This window comes from Tinamus guttatus, unplaced genomic scaffold (assembly GCF_059628265.1).
Source record: "Tinamus guttatus ecotype Peru unplaced genomic scaffold, ASM5962826v1 Tinamus_guttatus_pri_ptg000509l, whole genome shotgun sequence".
In the NCBI taxonomy this organism is placed as follows: Eukaryota; Metazoa; Chordata; class Aves; order Tinamiformes; family Tinamidae; genus Tinamus; species Tinamus guttatus.
The window spans coordinates 1,830,750-1,848,509 of record NW_028289043.1 but is presented as its reverse complement, the minus strand read 5'-3'; the positions used below and the strand labels follow the sequence as shown (position 1 = coordinate 1,848,509).

Genomic DNA, 17,760 nt, shown 5'->3' with positions numbered 1-17,760 from the left:
CATCACACTGAAACACCACTGTGCAGACTGGTACTTGCCCTGGACAACTGCCTCAGTGTGCCAGCACTGATTGTCTGAAGAAATCCTGTATTTAGAAAACATTCCAGAAAACCCCCAAAACATTTTCATTTTTGTTTCCCTTTCACCCCAGAAAACGGCATTTAATAGGAACACTACACATTTACAACACTATTTTACATATATGAATCTTACTGTGCAAAGAACAACAAATGAAACTTTTTTTGTTGGGGGGGGATGTGTGCCAAATGCCTTTATTTGTATACAGGCCTTATAGCAATATAGTAAATTCTGAACATGCAACAATACACACTGCAAACTGTGCAAATCCAAACAGACAAGCATCAGTGTGGATGATTTTGTTTGTCGTACTGATTTTTTTCTCTTTAAATGAAAAAAAAAAGTATACAAAAATGTCAGTTCTCACCGATTTCACTATTAAAAACTTTTGGTAACTGGTACCGCTGTAAACTCTTGTTGAAGGGCCACTTCACATTTGGAAGTTTTGCTGCTTTAATCAAAGCAATGAAATCATTCCCTGCTAGATATATATAACTATGACAAGCTTACTGGAAACTGGAAGCTACATCCCTATAACTAATTTTAACACAGATATAAATTATAAATAACACTTTTGTAACATTATATTTACCCAAATAATTTTCTCAGCAAAATCCCCAAACTACACTAACTACATAGTCACACCAGTAAAGCCTTTTAAATACAGATTGAACATAAGAAACAGAAGTTAAGGCTTTTATTTTTAGCTTTTACATTACCAATAAAGTTTGTGCACTCAGAAACTGTTTGACTATTGTAGATGATTATGAAAATTGTATCTAGGAAACTTTTCCATGTTATCATTTCCATTACAACATGAATTAAGAACTAAGAATTAAATTAAGAAAAGAGACAACTCTCAGCCTCCTAACAGATCTGCTATCATTACACAGTACTCAGCAAACTAAAATTATTAGGTTAAATTTATATGAATCATTTACCTTTAGAATTCTGTGTTATACATCTTCTTTTTTGGACTGAAATCTTGGAAAATGGAAATTATAGGTCATGTGGTAGAGCTGACTAACAGAAAACACATTGCTCCATATACTTCCATACTACATGGCTATATGTATTAGAATTTATATAGCTACATCTATTATTACATTACTGATGTTGTCCTGAATTTTGATAAAATCAGTTATCCTAACCACTTGGAAGCTCATGGAACTTTAAAAAGGATAATAAATTTAAACAATTGAGGATTTTTTTTCTGTTAAGTCTTTATACTACAAGTGCACAAAATAATAATAAAAGGGGAAAGCAAATAAGTTTTTGTGCACATTCCTACAGAGACTAGCAAGTGAAGAGATTCCATTACAACTTTCTGCATGCACTTAACAACAAAATAAATAATCACACCTGAGGCATCCAGATAAAAACTATAGGGAATGCCAACTCTTTTCTATCCCTATTACATATTGCCTGTAATAGCTCTACTATAAATGTGTCAATGCACAAAGACAGACCTTTAAATCAAGTGGGCAAAGCAGCTAGGATCATTACTACACACAATCGTGCCTCAGTATGGGCAATACAGCACAGGAGTAGGTGCCCAGGAATAGATTTTAATATATAACAGTACAAGTATAATAATTCCCTACTGAATTACATGTTCTTTAATAAGTAGCTCGAGCATCATATTGGCATTGGAAATATGACCCAAGCATACAAGAGAGAGGAACATTATAATTCAGACGGGATTTGTTCAGCTACTGCTCTCACTAGGAAAAACCTGAGCTCTGGTAAGGTCAATATTGAGCCTGCAAGACCTGAGCTCAACCTTGAATTTAAGTTTATAAATATTAATTATAGATGTCTATACAAGCAGCTAGAAATACTGACCCTTAAAAAAAATGGAAGAAAATAAAGACTTTCCATATACTATAAGAAAATAGTCTGGCTCTAAGATTGTTCATTCTCCTATGATAAAGGACTGTGAAATAATGTGCAGCTAGACAGCGCTGCTAATGACGAGGCTGATACACACCTGGGAGCTCAGCTAATGAAGTGCAGACTTGCATGTTAGTCTATTTTGGGGCAGAGAAGTACTCGGTGGAAAGAGAACTGAACTAACTGAACACATTGCCGAAGAGCTAACCCGGATCTGTGGAAGTATCTTGATTTCACTTGTCATTCTGCAGTATGTTTGGTCAGATACTGAGCTGGTTCAACCTGGCAGAGCTGCACTGATTGCAGCAGAGCTACATCAACGTACAGCAGCTGAGAAATATCATATGCAACATATCTTCTTGACTGAACTTCAGTCAGTTTAATCTATTTCCACCATGGGAAGAAACACTGATTCGCTTTCTTGGCCAAATCAGGCTTCAAGTTCTAATGTCCAGAGACCTAGTTTTGTTCTGAAAGACACTGGAAAACTATTTTTCTGATAGGTGGGTTCTTAAAACAGAGGAGTACACTGCAACCACTATATAAATGCCATTAAAAGGGATGTGCACAAGCCAAATAAACAATTTCCTCAAAGAAATCTTCTCTTTTAATCTATTGCTCTGCTCCAAACCTCCTTAGAAATGATATTCGTCATATTTCTCTGGTAAGGGAGAAAGAACTGCAGAAAGCACAGGAAGGGCAAAACCTTTTGTCTACAGAGAGACAAATTCTAGCCCTGGATCCTTAATTTCAAGTTCCATTCATATGCTGCCTGACTTCAGACTTTGCTTCTCCAACCATTTTTAACAGCTCTTTCTTCTCTATTCCAAAAAGATTAGAAGTTCCTTTCTTTAAACTCTGCATAAGCAAAGGAACCACTTCTCAATAAAATGCAGGTCTGACTTTTCTATGCAAAATTTTGGTCACACCTGCAGCCAGAAGCTTGCTAAAACTGACAGACTGAAAAGTAGGCAGGATATTGCGGCAGTCAAGCCCAGCCTCATGTGCGTCCTGGCTCTCAGTACTCTCCCAAATTAATTCTTATGTGGAGAGTAGAAAAGAGAAATAAAAGAAAGAAAAAAAAAAGCCAATCTTGATTTCAGAATTTCCAAAACAATAGAGAAGCTACAACAAATTCTCCATCATGATCCTGCTCTGTACCTCCTCCTGCTTTAAGGCCTGCATCATAAAAGCAGACTAGAACATACTTATGAACACTGATATAATACTCACAACACAGGCAAATAAAGTGGTAACTTAACCTCCCAACTTTATCTGAGAACCTCTTGCTTGTATCCAACAACACCTGGAATTCAGTCTCCCAGTCATAAATCCAAGCTTTCTTCCAAGCCACTTTTCCTAGTGAACAACTCCCATTCCTTTGTATGGATGCCCTCTGTTCTTTATTACTACATGAATGGAATATTATCAAATATAAAGCAATACGTATGTGACAGTGAACAACAGCAAAATAATGGCAGTTGCTCTGTATAGGTGACCTCTGCTTTCCATCATTAAGCATTCCCCTGATTTTGGTGCCATATTCAAAATTTGCCAAAAGAAACAGTGAGGTTAAATATCATGTTAAAACAGTTATGTAGCATAGGTGTAAGAAAGAACCTTACCCCTGTGAGAAACCATCAGAAAGCCATAAATTAAAATACATTTTGAAGTCTCTGAATTAAGCATTTTAATTATTGCCTGTGCAACTGTGATTTTGTAACATTCTAACTTCACATTTTAATCAAAACACTTTGTACAAATAGATAGTTAGCAGTCCAAGTTTTTTGCATCCATTCCCTTACTAGACAAATTTGTAACCTCCAACACAATATAGGAAATAAGTTTTATGCTACCTATTTTCGCATTCAAAAAATATTTATTATTTTTCTATGCCATTGCCACATGACAGAACTCCTCCCTGTATACACACTTCCAATCCCTTCTCATCTACAGAATAAACAAATTACTCAGGCTTTTAAGGATGACTTGGCAGGTTCTCCTTTACAGTAAATAAATTAAACTTCATGATGTTTTAAAACATATCAATTTTGGTACCTATTTTCAGGTATCATCCCTGATTTGCTGACAAAAAAAATAATAATATCAGCCAGCAGATCTTGACTACATGTGAGATCCTTGAAGTACTGCAGAATTAGCATGAATACTCCCATTAATTTTAAATACGTTCATACACACACACAAAAAAGCAACCTTTGCCTGACATCACTAATGACCAGCAGCAGCACTGGAGGTATGACACAGTCCAAGCCTATGGAAGGAAGCCTCAGCAGCCAAAGCTCACCCACAACTGCAAGACAAACAAGCACATGCAAATGTTTTATATAGACAAGTACATCATCATCTGCCCTTATAACTATATTCTAATATATGTAAAGCCACTGTCAGAAACACTCACTGAACCATTTTGTGGAGGTAGCTGCTCACTTTCATCAATATTTAGATTAAAGAAACCTAAAAGACTGTATATTTATTAAGATTTCTCTGGCATATTTTGAATTGTTATAATTCAACTAGAATGTAGAGTTCAAACCTTTTGAGATATTCTGATTACATGGGCTTATTTCAAATAAATACAGGGAAAGACAGCCATGGCAAACTTATCTGAAATTTAAAGGTTGATTTTTTAATTTATTTTATGCAAACACTAAATATCTGCAAATCTTTTGAGAACAAATTCAGAAAATAAAAAATGTATTCTCTGAATTTTCACCCAAATATACTCATCAAATATATGCCCAAATATATTCATCTAGCAACCATCCTGCAGTGTTAAAGAGGGTTTTTTCATATGTGTACTGTGTTTCAGTGCAGTCAAGGCTGTTTCATTACATGAAACAAAAGGAGGAATAAAATACTTCAATTTTTGCTTAAATCTCCTAGCACCTACATGTATTTACCAAGGCTAAGCTAGTCAATCCTTGATTAAATGGTCTGTTCATAACCACATGCTGTGTAAGAGATCCCCACTCTGCTCCTAGGACTGCATGAAAAAGAGCAAATATACATAAAGTATTAATGTTCCTTAACGGAAAGAAATACCAATTGCTACCTTCCTGTAGCACGCTATTTACTCTTAAGATTTTAAAAGAACATAGAACAAAATGCAGGCTAATCCACTTTCATACCTTCAGAAGATGAGTCCAGGAGTTAAGATTCACTCTACTGGAAGGTTGAAGTGACACGCTCAGAGACATTGGGTGCAGTTACACATACATTATTTTGGCAGTGAGTGGGTTTAGCTTTTCATTTTAAATATTCATTTGCTCCTGACCTTACGGAGGATAATTCCCACCAAGTCTCTTGTACCACCGAGGTTTAGACGCTGGTGCCCACCTACAGCAGCAGCAACAAAGCTATCGCAAAAGCAACTACAAAATGGAAGCAGAAGTGAGAAATCAAGAGATAGGATAGGCAAGCAATTTCTTCAGCTTGTTCATTTGTCAAAGCTAATGCATCACCAAAGTATGCCCTTAGAGCAACTGCTCCTAAATTATACTCAGTCTAAAGTTTCAGCAGATGGGAAAGAGACGCCTGTGCCTGAAAATTCATCCACCCAGTTGTATTAGGTATCCACATAAACAACAACACTTCTGCAAACCATGCCACTTTTTGCCTTTAGACAACCATTCCACAGCATCACTGTTATTCTATGTGCATGCTATGCATGCATACTTATGTGCCCACATATATACCTACATGCTCTCCACTGCAAACATCATTATCTGCCTGATAAGCAGGCTCCATCTGACAGCCTCGCATCAAGGACAGGTTCAAACGGAAGAGAATTTCAGCAGAACTCACTAGTGAGCTTATTAGCAGACCGCTGAAGGAGCTACTGGTCTGCTGTGAGAATTGAAAAAATAAGCACTTGCATTTTAAGTAACATAAAACAAGATGAGGTTTTTTTTCTCTTTTATCAGTCAGAAAAACACATGAACTGTTATACCTTTGCCATATATGCCTTGAGAGAACCCTAGAATAGGCAAGGAAAGCTACATAAGGAATTAGAAACAGACTACATTTCGTTTTTTTAGCCCTTTTTTAACACTATTGATAACCAGCCTCTAGTCTACACCAAAGAACTTAAAATGCAGTTTGACTTCAAGGCATTTTTTATGTTGTTAATCAAAACATGCTGGCTAATATGCATTCGTTGATTAATGTGCTTCTCTGTTTAAAATCATATGTGATTAGTTTAAATGTAAATATTTAAACATCACCATAATTAATATTTTGAAAAGTTTAATACACTGATTGCTTTAAATGGGTTTTCTTTACATTCAAACTAAATGTCTGAAGAGGCAAATGCTGCATTGTAATATGCAAGACTTAGATACAATATATTTATTATAGATTCATTCTTAGAAATATGTTAACTAAAGCTATAAAGACGAGTGCCCATGCTGACAATCAAAATTTTCAAGTGCTCTTTGCAGCACTAATGTGCAATTAGAGCTTCTACAAGTGCAATCACAACTGGAGTTGCATAATAATCATATGAGTTAAACTCAGCTTTCTTGGTTGTCAAATCTACTTGCAAAAAGGAAGCCAGTCTATTTCCCTGTGGTTTCTCTTGGGAAAGATTACCTCAGTTCCCATCCTCTCCCTCCATCCCCTCTTGTCTCTCCTCAATTCCTGCTTTATAAGGGCTCAGTGAGTCTATAAAGGGGAAGGAGACAGTGTCATGTGGGTGGCATTGTGTGTTTTGAGTTATTGCATCCTGGAAAGAGCATCTTTTCGTTGAGTAAAGACCTACTGATGGAGATCAGGAAGAGGCATAATCCCCCAATAAAGAATGCAGCTATGCAAAACCAAGCTCGTCTTGTGTCTTTCGGGGCTTCCTGAACAGAACAGTATTGCAGAGCTGAAACTGTGATTCTTGAAGCAACCCACCCCCTCACTTCATTCTCTCATCAGTAAAATTGGTTCACACCATCAACCACGTTTTTTTTAAAAAGAGATCTCTTTTTTTTTTCAAAGAGAACTTCCTTTGCCACCACTGTAACTGGGATGGAAATGGAAAGCTGTGAAAGACAAAATGTTTCTTGCTCATTTACAACTGCACCTGACACAATTCAGACCTTTCCCATTTGCACAGTATCATCCTCAAAGCAGACAGCTCAGGCTTGACCTTGTTTTTCATCAGACAGGCACATAACTGAGAGCTACTACTATCCACATTATTAAAGGAATGCTTTCATACTGAGAGCTATCCAAACACAAAAAGCTTTAACTTTAATTTGACACAATTTTAGTTTAATATTCCCTATAATATTATAATATTACAGCTTTATGATCATTTTCTTAAATTTCTGACCACCTCTCCACCACTGGATGGGAAAAATTGGAAGCAAAAGAGAGCTAACTGACCTGAGCCTACATGATAGAAAACAAGTTTTTAAAAGGAGTGTTATTAAATTCAAAAAATAAAACTGGAAAAAAGTTCTCCCCCCATATGGAGTTTCACCTGGAAAAGAAAAAAAAAAAAACTGTGACACTCTCTTTGTATGCTTACATTATTTGGGTTTAGAACAGAATGAATATTTACTACTCTACAGTCTTACAACCCTACTACCAAGTTACTTCTCCCCGACAGTTAACATCTCTGCATGGCCAGCATTACCTCACCTATCTTCTGTAATATTTTGACTGTTCACTGATGATAACCCCTAATGATAAATCTCTATTTAGTTACCCAGGATAGAGATTACAAAATATCAGCCCCAAATATGAATTGAGAGTACAGGAAATCATAGAATCATAGAATGCTTAAGGTTGGAAGGAACCTCTAGAGGTCATCTAGTCCAACCCCCCTGCACACCCAGGGTCACCTAGAGCACGTGGCACAGGACTGCGTCCAAGCGAGTTTTGAAGATCTCCAGAGAAGGAGACTCCACAACCTCTCTGGGCAGCCTGTTCCTGTCACCCTCACTGTTAAGAAATTTTTCCTTAAGTTCCTGTGGAACTTTTGGTGCTTCAGTTTCCTGCCGTTTCCTCTAGTTCTGTCGGTGGCCACCAGTGAAAAGAGGCCAGCACCATCCTCCTCACTGCCTCTCTTGAGGTACTTATAGACACTGATTAGATCCCCTCTCAGCCTTCTCTTCTCCAGGCTGAACAGGCCCAGCTCCCTCAGCCTCTCCTCGTAGGGCAGATGTTCCAGGCCCCTGATCATCCTTGTAGCCCTGCGCTGGACTCTCTCCAGCAGCTCCACATCCCTCTTGTACTGTGGGGCCCAGAACTGGACACAATACTCCAGATGTGGCCTCACCAGGGCTGAGTAGAGGGGCAGGATCACCTCCCTCGACCTGCTGGAGACGCTCTTCTTAACACACCCCAGGATCCCATTGGCCTTCTTGGCCACGAGGGCACACTGCTGCCTCATGGTCAACTTATCATCCACCATGACACCCAGGTCCTTCTCTGCATAGCTGCTCTCCAGAAGGTCAGTCCCCAGCCTGTACTGGTGTCTGGGGTTATTCCTCCCCAGGTGCAGGACCTTGCACTTGGCCTTGTTGAATTGCATGAGGTTTTTCACCGCCCAGTTGTCCAGTCTGTCCAGATCCCTCTGGATGGCAGCGCAGCCCTCTGGGGTATTGGCTACTCCTCCCAGTTTGGTATCATCAGCAAACTTGCTGAGGGAGCACTCCGTGCCTTCACCCAGGTCAGTGATGAATAAATTGAACAGGACTGGTCCAAGGACTGACCCCTGGGGGACACCGCTAACTACAGGCCTCCAACTGGACTCTGCACCCTGATCACCACTCTCTGGGCTCTGCCATCCAGCCAGTTCCTAATCCACCTCACTGTGCACTCATCTATCCCACACTTCCAGAGCTTGCCCAGGAGGATGTTGTGAGGGACTGTGTCAAAAGCCTTGGTGAAGTCGAGATAGACGACATCCATCGCTCTTCCCTCATCTATCCAGCTGGTCATTCCATCATAGAAGGCTATCAGGTTAGTCAAGCATGATTTCCCCTTGGTGAATCCATGCTGACTACTCTTGAGCACCTTCTTGTCCACCACGTGCCTGGAGACAACAGCCAGGATGAGCCATCCCAGGGGCGGAGGTCAGACTCACTGGCCTGTAGTTGCCTGGGTCCTCCTTCTGGCCTTTTTTGAAGACCAGCATGACATTGGCTTTCTTTCAGTCCTCTGGCACCTCCCCCGTTCTCCCCACCTTCAACAAAGGAAGTGGTTTAGTTAACATGATGTGTGTGCATGACTACATGCACAGGTGCATAGATCTGCAAACACCAACTGCAAGGACTGAGGGACAGAGAAAACTCAAAAATAGAGCAGAGTTCAGCTTTGTATAACTCACATACTATTTTCAATATTTGTAAGATAGAAAATAATTTAAGATCTCAAAGCAGGAAGATAAAAGAGTGAAAAAATGTATTTTGATGGCAAAGCAAATAATGACAATTTTATTTTCACAAATATAGGCTGTTAAAATCACCGAGGTTAGCAATTTAGCTGACCTAGGGCCACCTATGGTTTACAAAAGCAGCTCTTACTCAGCTTTAGAAAAGCGTCCCCATATTAAGATGTCAGAGATCATGGCTGTTTATGCACTGGCAGCTTTCCATGATAATCAGATCCTTGGCCAGTCCAGGGGAAAAGAAACTAATGCCGTGTTTTTCAGACATTACTTGTTTCTCCTAGTAGAACGTGCTTAGCTTCCTGCAGCACGGACTGTGTCCTAACAAATCACAGCTTAATAACTAGTTGCTTCAGTCTGTATGCAAACAAGAAATATAATGGAATTTTGTTCTCACTTTCCTTCTTCTTCCCAGCTCTACATCCACTTAATGCTTTCTTTAACTAGAGCAACTATTTCTTATTGATTCTTTGGGTTAAATTCCATTGCTTTATGCTTACACAACACAGTTTATAGCATCAGAGAGTTGCCTGAGTGGATGTTGATATTCTCCTCACTAGCAGTCTCTGCATTTCTCAAAACACTTACTGTTCGCAACTACCAGTCTTAAAATTCACATTTCACACTGATCATAGGAGTTACTTTATTGGGATTCTATCCAACCCTTAAACATTGGCACTATGTATCTGATGAAACCAAGTTTACCCTACATAATCCATATATAAGTGCAGTAATTTTGCAAGTCTTGAAGAACAATGTAAACCATTCAGATTTGGTGAGACTATTTCACATTCCCTATGCAGTGCTGTGGGGCTAAGGAAAGGAGAAGATGATTAAGTCATTTTAAATGTGTTGTTCTGAGAAGTAAATTAAAGTATTAACTCTACCACTTTTGCTCCAAAGAAGTCATGGAAAATAGAGTGTTTCTGTCCAAAACACCCCAATTTTTTTTTCTAGGGTGTAACTGACGAAGACAGAGGGTCTAAGAGCAATTTCAGACCCCTGGGAAGGGGAGCATGGCTGGCTGAGAAGCGCAGGAGGAGACAATGCGGCTGCACACAGAAGCACAGAAAGGCATGAAGAAAATGTGAGGTTTTTTTTCTCTTTTGTTTTGGTTTTGTTTTGTTTGTTTGTTTGTTTTAAAGAAGTCACAGAGATCCTGGGATCCATGACCAAGCAGCTCCAACCACCGTAGCAGCACAAGCGAACAGCGCAATTCCAGCCAAGCCACAGGCGAGGGCACTTTGGGCACAACCTGCCCCAGAACTGGCACTCAGCATCATCTCAGAGGTGGTCGGCTTTGTTCCTCTAACTATTCCACATTTTATCAGCAAAAAGTCCAGTTACTTGATTTCGGGGAGTCACAAGGCAATTTTTGCTTGTCCAGGTGATGATTGCTACTGTAGCAGAAAAAAAACATAAGGAAGCAAAAGAAAAATGCATCCTTTTGTCAGGGCCATGAGGCAAAAGATGGAGGGGGTGGGAAGGCAGCACAGGATATAACACACGTGTTTCAAACAACGGCAGTGCAGAGCTTTTGCCGCTGGAGCACTCCCAGACCTCCACAGCGTATGGGAATTAAGGAGCTCAGCACTCTGCGTTACCAGGCCCTAGAAAGATTAAATAATCCACCCCGGATAATGACTACTTTGACTTGCAAATCTGTAAACTTCACAGAGGTGGAAGAGAGTCGAGAGGACAGAGAGGGCACCATGCAGGACTGGTGAACCGCCAGGTGACCACTCTCTGTCTTGCAGGTAGCATTCATCCTCTCCTCATATTACGTTTGTATAACTCCTAGGTATTCATAGATGGCAAAAATCATACTCTGGAATAGAGAAAATAAAGGCAAATCTAACCCAATGCCTGTTTAAAATTTAGATTTAATGACATGCCTACTGTGGATTTATATCGTGATGTTCTGTGCTAATAAACCCACATCCCCTAACACTCATGAAAGTTGAAGAGTAGAATTAAACTGGGAAGTTTCTTGGCTGCCATCTACTGTTCAAAACTTTTCTGTAATAAGTAGAATAAAAAGAAGAGCAAACCAAAGCAGCAAACTCCATGCTTTCTCCTTTTTCTCACAGTTCTCAGATAAGAACAATATCTTTGGAATGCTGTATAAAAATAGTATTTTTAATAAGGATTCCATGCATATGCATTTAGTTTTACATTTGAAGAAAATTTTTGTTGAAATCAGGTTAAAAACTCTTTAGATTTATTATCATGCAAAATGCTAGGACTGAATTCATGCATTTTTAAGATAAGTAGCTATTTCTCACATCCCCTTTTCCTGATGTTTCAAGGATGCTAGGTGCAAGTCTTTCTTTTAATAACTTACCTACATTTTTCAGACAAATAATTTAGTCAAGTCAACCCTCATTTAATTATGCTTATGTTATTGCTTAAACAGCAATGACAGTCTGTTACCTACAGCAAACCTAAATCTTAATAATACACTTTAGAAAAAATTATGAAAATGATTCTTTTTGGCATAATACAGACTTGAAAGGTTACTCATACTTGCCTTGTAATCAGTACCAAGAACTAGAAATGCAAAAGCCTGTAAATTTAATGACAGTGAGAAAACTATAGCTGTTAAGAAGTTTTCTCTAGTAATTCACTAGAGAGGGCTAGAGAGGGATTTTACATATAAAACCTTAAGTATAACCACACTAGGACAGAGACGGAAAAATAATGTTCAAAGAAGTGGTCTGCCTGCATTATTATGAATAAGTTCCTAAACATATTAGTTTCTCTCTTTCATTTTCAGAGGGGCCTGGACCTCTGAGCTAGTCAACTCCCCTACTCCACCTTCCTCTTCTTTGCTGCCCAAAAAACCCCACTGGGATACTGCATACGTGACCAATGAGACCGCCTGGAACCATCTTCGTTAGATCTAATCTGGAAGAGGAACTGGACATTAGTTTAAATGACACAGAATGCCAGGTTGTTACAGTTTATGAGAAACTCCTGTTGCCTGCAGGGAAGGAGACCCAGGAATTTACTGAGAGTTAACTGAGTCTGCAGGTAGGACTCCTGAAATGTCCCTTTTGCATGAAATTCTGTCACCCACTCATTCATACACAGGGAGGGCAGCTCGCAAATATAACTTTAGTTATGTGCTTATATGTTGAAGACTCAACCAAAATATACTGGAAATCAAGTGTTTCATACAAAAGCACCTAATATCCCTCCCTACCCTTTGCATTAATTAAGAAATACTTTTTAGCCTAATGCTTTAATTGCAGAATTGTGGAATAATCCATACTGAAAGGACCCTCTTCCCCTGCTCAAAGAAGATCCACCTAGTTAAGGTCCCTCAGCCCTTGTCCAGGCAAGTTTTCAGCAGGATGGAGACACCAACCTCTCTGGTCAAGCTGCCCCAGTATTTAACCATACTCACCAGCCAACATGTCTCCTGCTCATTCATCATTCACACCTCTCCCATGTGGTGGTGTGCATGTGTGTCTATCTGTCTACATCCTACTTTTCATATTACTGGTAGGATCATGTATGTATCACATATGTGTGTTTGTGTATATGCACACATACATACACGTGTCCTTGGACAGAAAAAATAAAAAGACTGAAAGTCAGCCTACCAGCAATACAAAAGTGATAGCAAAATATAGCACAATAAAAGCAGGTCAGCACTTACACTGTAATAAATGAGGGGGAAAAAGGCAAAAGAAAGCAAAAGAAATTATACACAAAAAAGAATACACACAGAGTGCATAAAAAGTGAGCAGCTTGAAGCAGTGCATTGTGCAGTGCTTCCTGGATCATTCTGAAGCAGCACTGCAGAGATTCATTAATAAATTAAGAGCTGCCAAAAATAACACAGGTTGTCTTCACAAGCCAGTTCCCAACCTGCAGCCATGGTGATTACACCTGTGTCCTGTGCTTCCAGGCAGAGGAGAATTTGGATGAACTCGGTGCTTATGCTTACCTGGTTTGAAATGGGGTAAAGAGTGGACCCCAGGCCAAGTATCTTCATTTGGTGTTCCAAGGACCTGTGCACAAAAAGGAAAAAACAAAAAGAAAAAAAAGAAAAAAATATTGTTTTAATGGGAAATACTTGACAGTTCATAGCATATGCATAAAAAAACCCCTATTCCTTCAAAGAGCTCATTGCACGTTACAATCTGAACCTTAAATGTGCTTACTTATGGCAGAAGAGGAAGGAGTGAAAGTGTTCGAAGGTCAAAGGATTGTCATGGTCACAAAGCAAGATGCTGGTGGAGCCAGTAAAGCACATAAACAGGGCTCTGCTCCTGCCAGGAAATCAGATGGCCAATTTAACCCATACACGGTAAAGCTACTGACAAGTGTCACCCACTCGTACATCACAGAATCCTGATGCTTGCAGAGGTCAGATTTTTGAACTCAGAGATCACTTAGATCCCTGTAAGCTTCAGTAAGCTGAGCGGACACCTAACAGATGTGAGGGCAGAAGATTTACTGAGATGGTGAAGGAGATGACCAAGAGCAGAGCATGGACAAGAACATACAACAAAAGGTTTTATTCTAAATGGAGGTAGTATACATAAAAACAGAAACCCTTTAGAAAGTACTAACTTTATTGCCTCATGCATTATGTTTTGTTTCTATGAGGGTAGTTTCCTTCAGCCTATAATTCAGCAGCAAAATGCTTAACATTTCTCACGTGCATCTTATATCCTGTGGTCACACAGAAAGGTCACCTCCCTGTATCTTTGGTGTGCATAATAACTACATTGAGAGAGCTGCTATAATTAATTCTCCCAAAATTGTTTTTGCTTCAGTAGACACAACTGTCAACACTTGCTTTAAGTGGAGGTATAAGGAGCACTTAAAATAGTAGCTCTAGAAATAGACTTCTGAATGGCTTGTGAAATTTGGTAATTCAACATCAAGATCTTCCTTGTTACTAATTTTCATTCTAATATGAATGAAAATTCTAAGGACTGTTTTCAATATCTGTCATAAACTCAGGCCCTGGAATAAAAAGTTGATACCTTAAGTGAAAACATTGCACACCAGTTTGATGCTGGCTTTGCATTGCCATAAATGTGTAAAAGCCTCCTACCCCTACCAGAATGCAGACTGTGTTTCAGATCTGTGCAGCTCAGGTCACTGCGATATTGTATGGTCTTCCGCACACGGTACAAAATGGACAACAAGTTAATTTTAAATTGTTTAGTCCAGTATACAGAGATTTGTGAAAGTGAGGGGCAGGTTGCAAGAGTTATGCTCTGCATCATTTGAATTTGAGTGTTTTATTGTGTCCACTGCCATAAATCTATGCATTGAGAGCATTACAGGAAGGCACACTCTAGAATATAGGTGGCACTTGCTAAGCTATGTAAAGTTCTGCTCTTGTCTACAAATTAAAGCTTGTTTTTTTGTTTTTGGTTTTGTTTTAGAATGAAGACTGGAAAAAAAATGTTTGCTTTGAGTCTGCCATACTTATTTCATAATAGTTAGAAATTGACTTAAAAACCTGAAGAAGTATCAGTTAAATAAACACTAATTGCATCTACAAGGTATTCTGTAAACCTGAAGATTTTCAAATGATTTACAAAACAAATGTAAACATTATTTCTAACCTGAGAATATCAAGTTAAAGATCCTCTGCTTACAGTATCTCTAACACCAGAAATACAGGAAGCAACCAGTCCACTCTAGGCATTGCATGATCAGCAGGAGTTCAAAGCAGGAGGCCAAGGTGTCAGAGAAACAAAGGTGACAACATTCACGCAAGCAGACAGAACAATTTCACATGGTTATTTGGACATACAAGTTCACATATTTCACTTTTTGATTCACAAATTTTACTTGCAAAATATTGCTTTCCATATTGTGAAGTATGAGCTAATCAGCATTTGAATAGGAAGAGATGGACCCTGAGACCCGGGTTCTTCTCAGTATCGGCCTTCGTTCCACTGCTGCTGTTTGGGAGAACACAGTTCTGTGACCAAAGAACGAGGAGGTAGGTGACATCCTGACACTGTGTCACCATCAAAGCATTCTGCTTTTGCAAGGAATTTGCGAATAACCCAACTTTTGTATAAAGCAAACTTGTAGCCGGATGGTGCCATACACCTCCCACACCAGAGGAGGGAGCCCGTGGATCAAAAACAGAGATTTTCACTTAAGGACTCCCAATTTACATTAGAAAATAAGCTTGTCAACTTGTCAGCATATCTCAACAAATCAAAGGAAAATTCTCTCACGAAATGGTATAAATAAAAGAAAATTAGGACATCCTTCTCAACTTGGGTCCTTAATTGCCTGTTATTTTAGATGAGGCAGAGACAGCTAATACACTGCACAGATGAATATTAAAGCCAGTCAACAAATCTGAAACTTCCAGTGAAAAGTAGAACATTTATGAAACCAAGATAAGGTAGGAAATGTCTCCCATTCTTAAGGGCATGTGGTAACACAGGCAAGACCCTGTTTTGTAACACACTGTACCAACAGTATAAAGATCATCCTTCTACCATACAATTTGTAACATAAGCAATTCAGGAATATGCAATATGTAACTAGCACTAAAAAAAAAAAAAAAAAGGAAGATGGCAACATTAAATAACTGTGTTTTTAATAAGATGAAACAGTTAATGGCCATAGGTATGTCAACATCAAGTGATTTGTAAGCATCACCTTAAAAGTGATGCTTTTCAGTAGCAGTAGATCCCATTTTGATGAAGTGGTATTAGCCAACATAAAGTACTCAGTTTTGATACCTGTGATAAAAAAAGTATGGAATTAATAATGATTTCAGTGGAGGAGAATCTGTCCCATTTTGGGGCTTAAAAAAGAGAATAAAGGGACTAAAAGGGAAATTAAGCTAGTGGAGAAAGGAAGAGTCTAACAGACTTCTGCTTTTAATCCTGAGCATTACATGAACTTCACAGTTCCAGTTCCATACTGAAACACTGGCAACAGCTTGGCATTACAGAAGGGCACCTTCTGATGGGTTCATCATGTGGGTGATCCTGCTCTAGCAACCCCTGCTTGTCCAGCCACGTGCTGGAGAGCAAGTCTGTGGAAGAGGGAAAATGCAAGAGAGAACCATCAAGGGCTGTGCTTCTAATCTCAACTGTCCTTCCATGCACTTAAGTCCCAGATATGCCACCAAAAGTTCTGCTTCTTTTTAATTTCTATTTTGTGACTATTCAAAATATGAAAATAAATCACTGTCATAGCAATCAAAGCCCAGTTCAACAATGGAAATAATATTTTTATTTATTATGAGGGTTGTTTGAAAGATTAAGACTAACTTGAGACTGAATTTGCTTGCCAGTAAGGTAAGAACTCAACTTTCATGTTTTGATACTCTTTTTAATGGAATTACTGAGAGAAGTATAATCTACAGCTTTCAAATTTGAAATGAATTCCAAGTCTGTCATCAGCAAAGTTGGTTACAGTTTCTGTATGAAAACCTCAAAGCCTACTGGGGTTTCACTGTTCCACACCATATACAGTGAAAACATAAGACACTGTGGGCCCATTTATTCCCTAACAACCAGATAAGATGACCTTAACTTCTCATTTGAAACTTGCAGTTCAGAATCAGGAGCAGATTCTAATCTAGTTTGCATGGTGTGCGTCTATTTATTTTAAAATAACAGATTCACAACACATCAGGGTACTGAGGGTCAAGTGCCCTTACTGACCTTGTTACAGTTTGGCAACCACAGTCAACATAAAGTTAGGAAAGGAGAACCTGTGGCTCAAACCTCCACAGAAAAGCAAGACAGTTTGCACAGGAAAGGCAAAAAAATATATTAAGCTCTATTGCATTGCCTTAACTAATTAAGTAAAAAAAAATGTTGCTTTTTTTTTTTTAACCTCTGCTTTGCTTTTTACCTCATTATTCAACTACTTAATAAGCTTCCCATTGTCGAAGGAAGTTATTATTTTGTGGTCAGCATTACGCCAATCTATCAACACAATTAGTCATGTTGTCCTGAGTTCTGCTTCGAATGCAAAACCTCTCCTATGACTACCATGCAATAAGGTCATTTTGGGTAACAGGGTGTCCAGAGAGGTCAGCTGAATCTGCTGTGAGATGAACAGCAGTGCAAACCTTTCCTACCAGCTCTTCTGCAAGTGCTGGCATACTTAGTAAAGAACAAGCATTTCTATTTGAACTACAGTGCTTGAATATAGAAAGCAGCATATTTTAGAAATGATAGTCAAACCTTGGTTAGATACAATAACCCTCAAGAACGACGGTGGTCTGCAGTTCAACAGGACAAAGAACATGCACCCCGTGGTATTATGCAGAGTTTGGTAACAAAGCAGAACAGAAAACAAGACCAGCATGCAAATGAGCTGCCTCTTCTGAGACAAAACGTACAGAAATCAGGCTAAACAACATCCTGAAT

At 39.0% G+C, this 17,760-nt stretch overlaps 1 protein-coding gene across 5 annotated transcripts in view; it reads right to left on the bottom strand.

Annotated features, from left to right (window-relative positions):
* The window catches only part of CDK14 (cyclin dependent kinase 14), a 296,945-nt gene that overhangs the window by 83,736 nt on the left and 195,449 nt on the right, over positions 1-17,760 (bottom strand). For all 5 annotated transcript variants that reach the window (XM_088533551.1, XM_088533554.1, XM_088533553.1 and 2 more), the window contains one exon: positions 13,332-13,395. In XM_088533551.1, the coding sequence (XP_088389677.1) occupies positions 13,332-13,395 (64 nt within the window). The remainder of the gene's footprint in view (positions 1-13,331; positions 13,396-17,760) is intronic.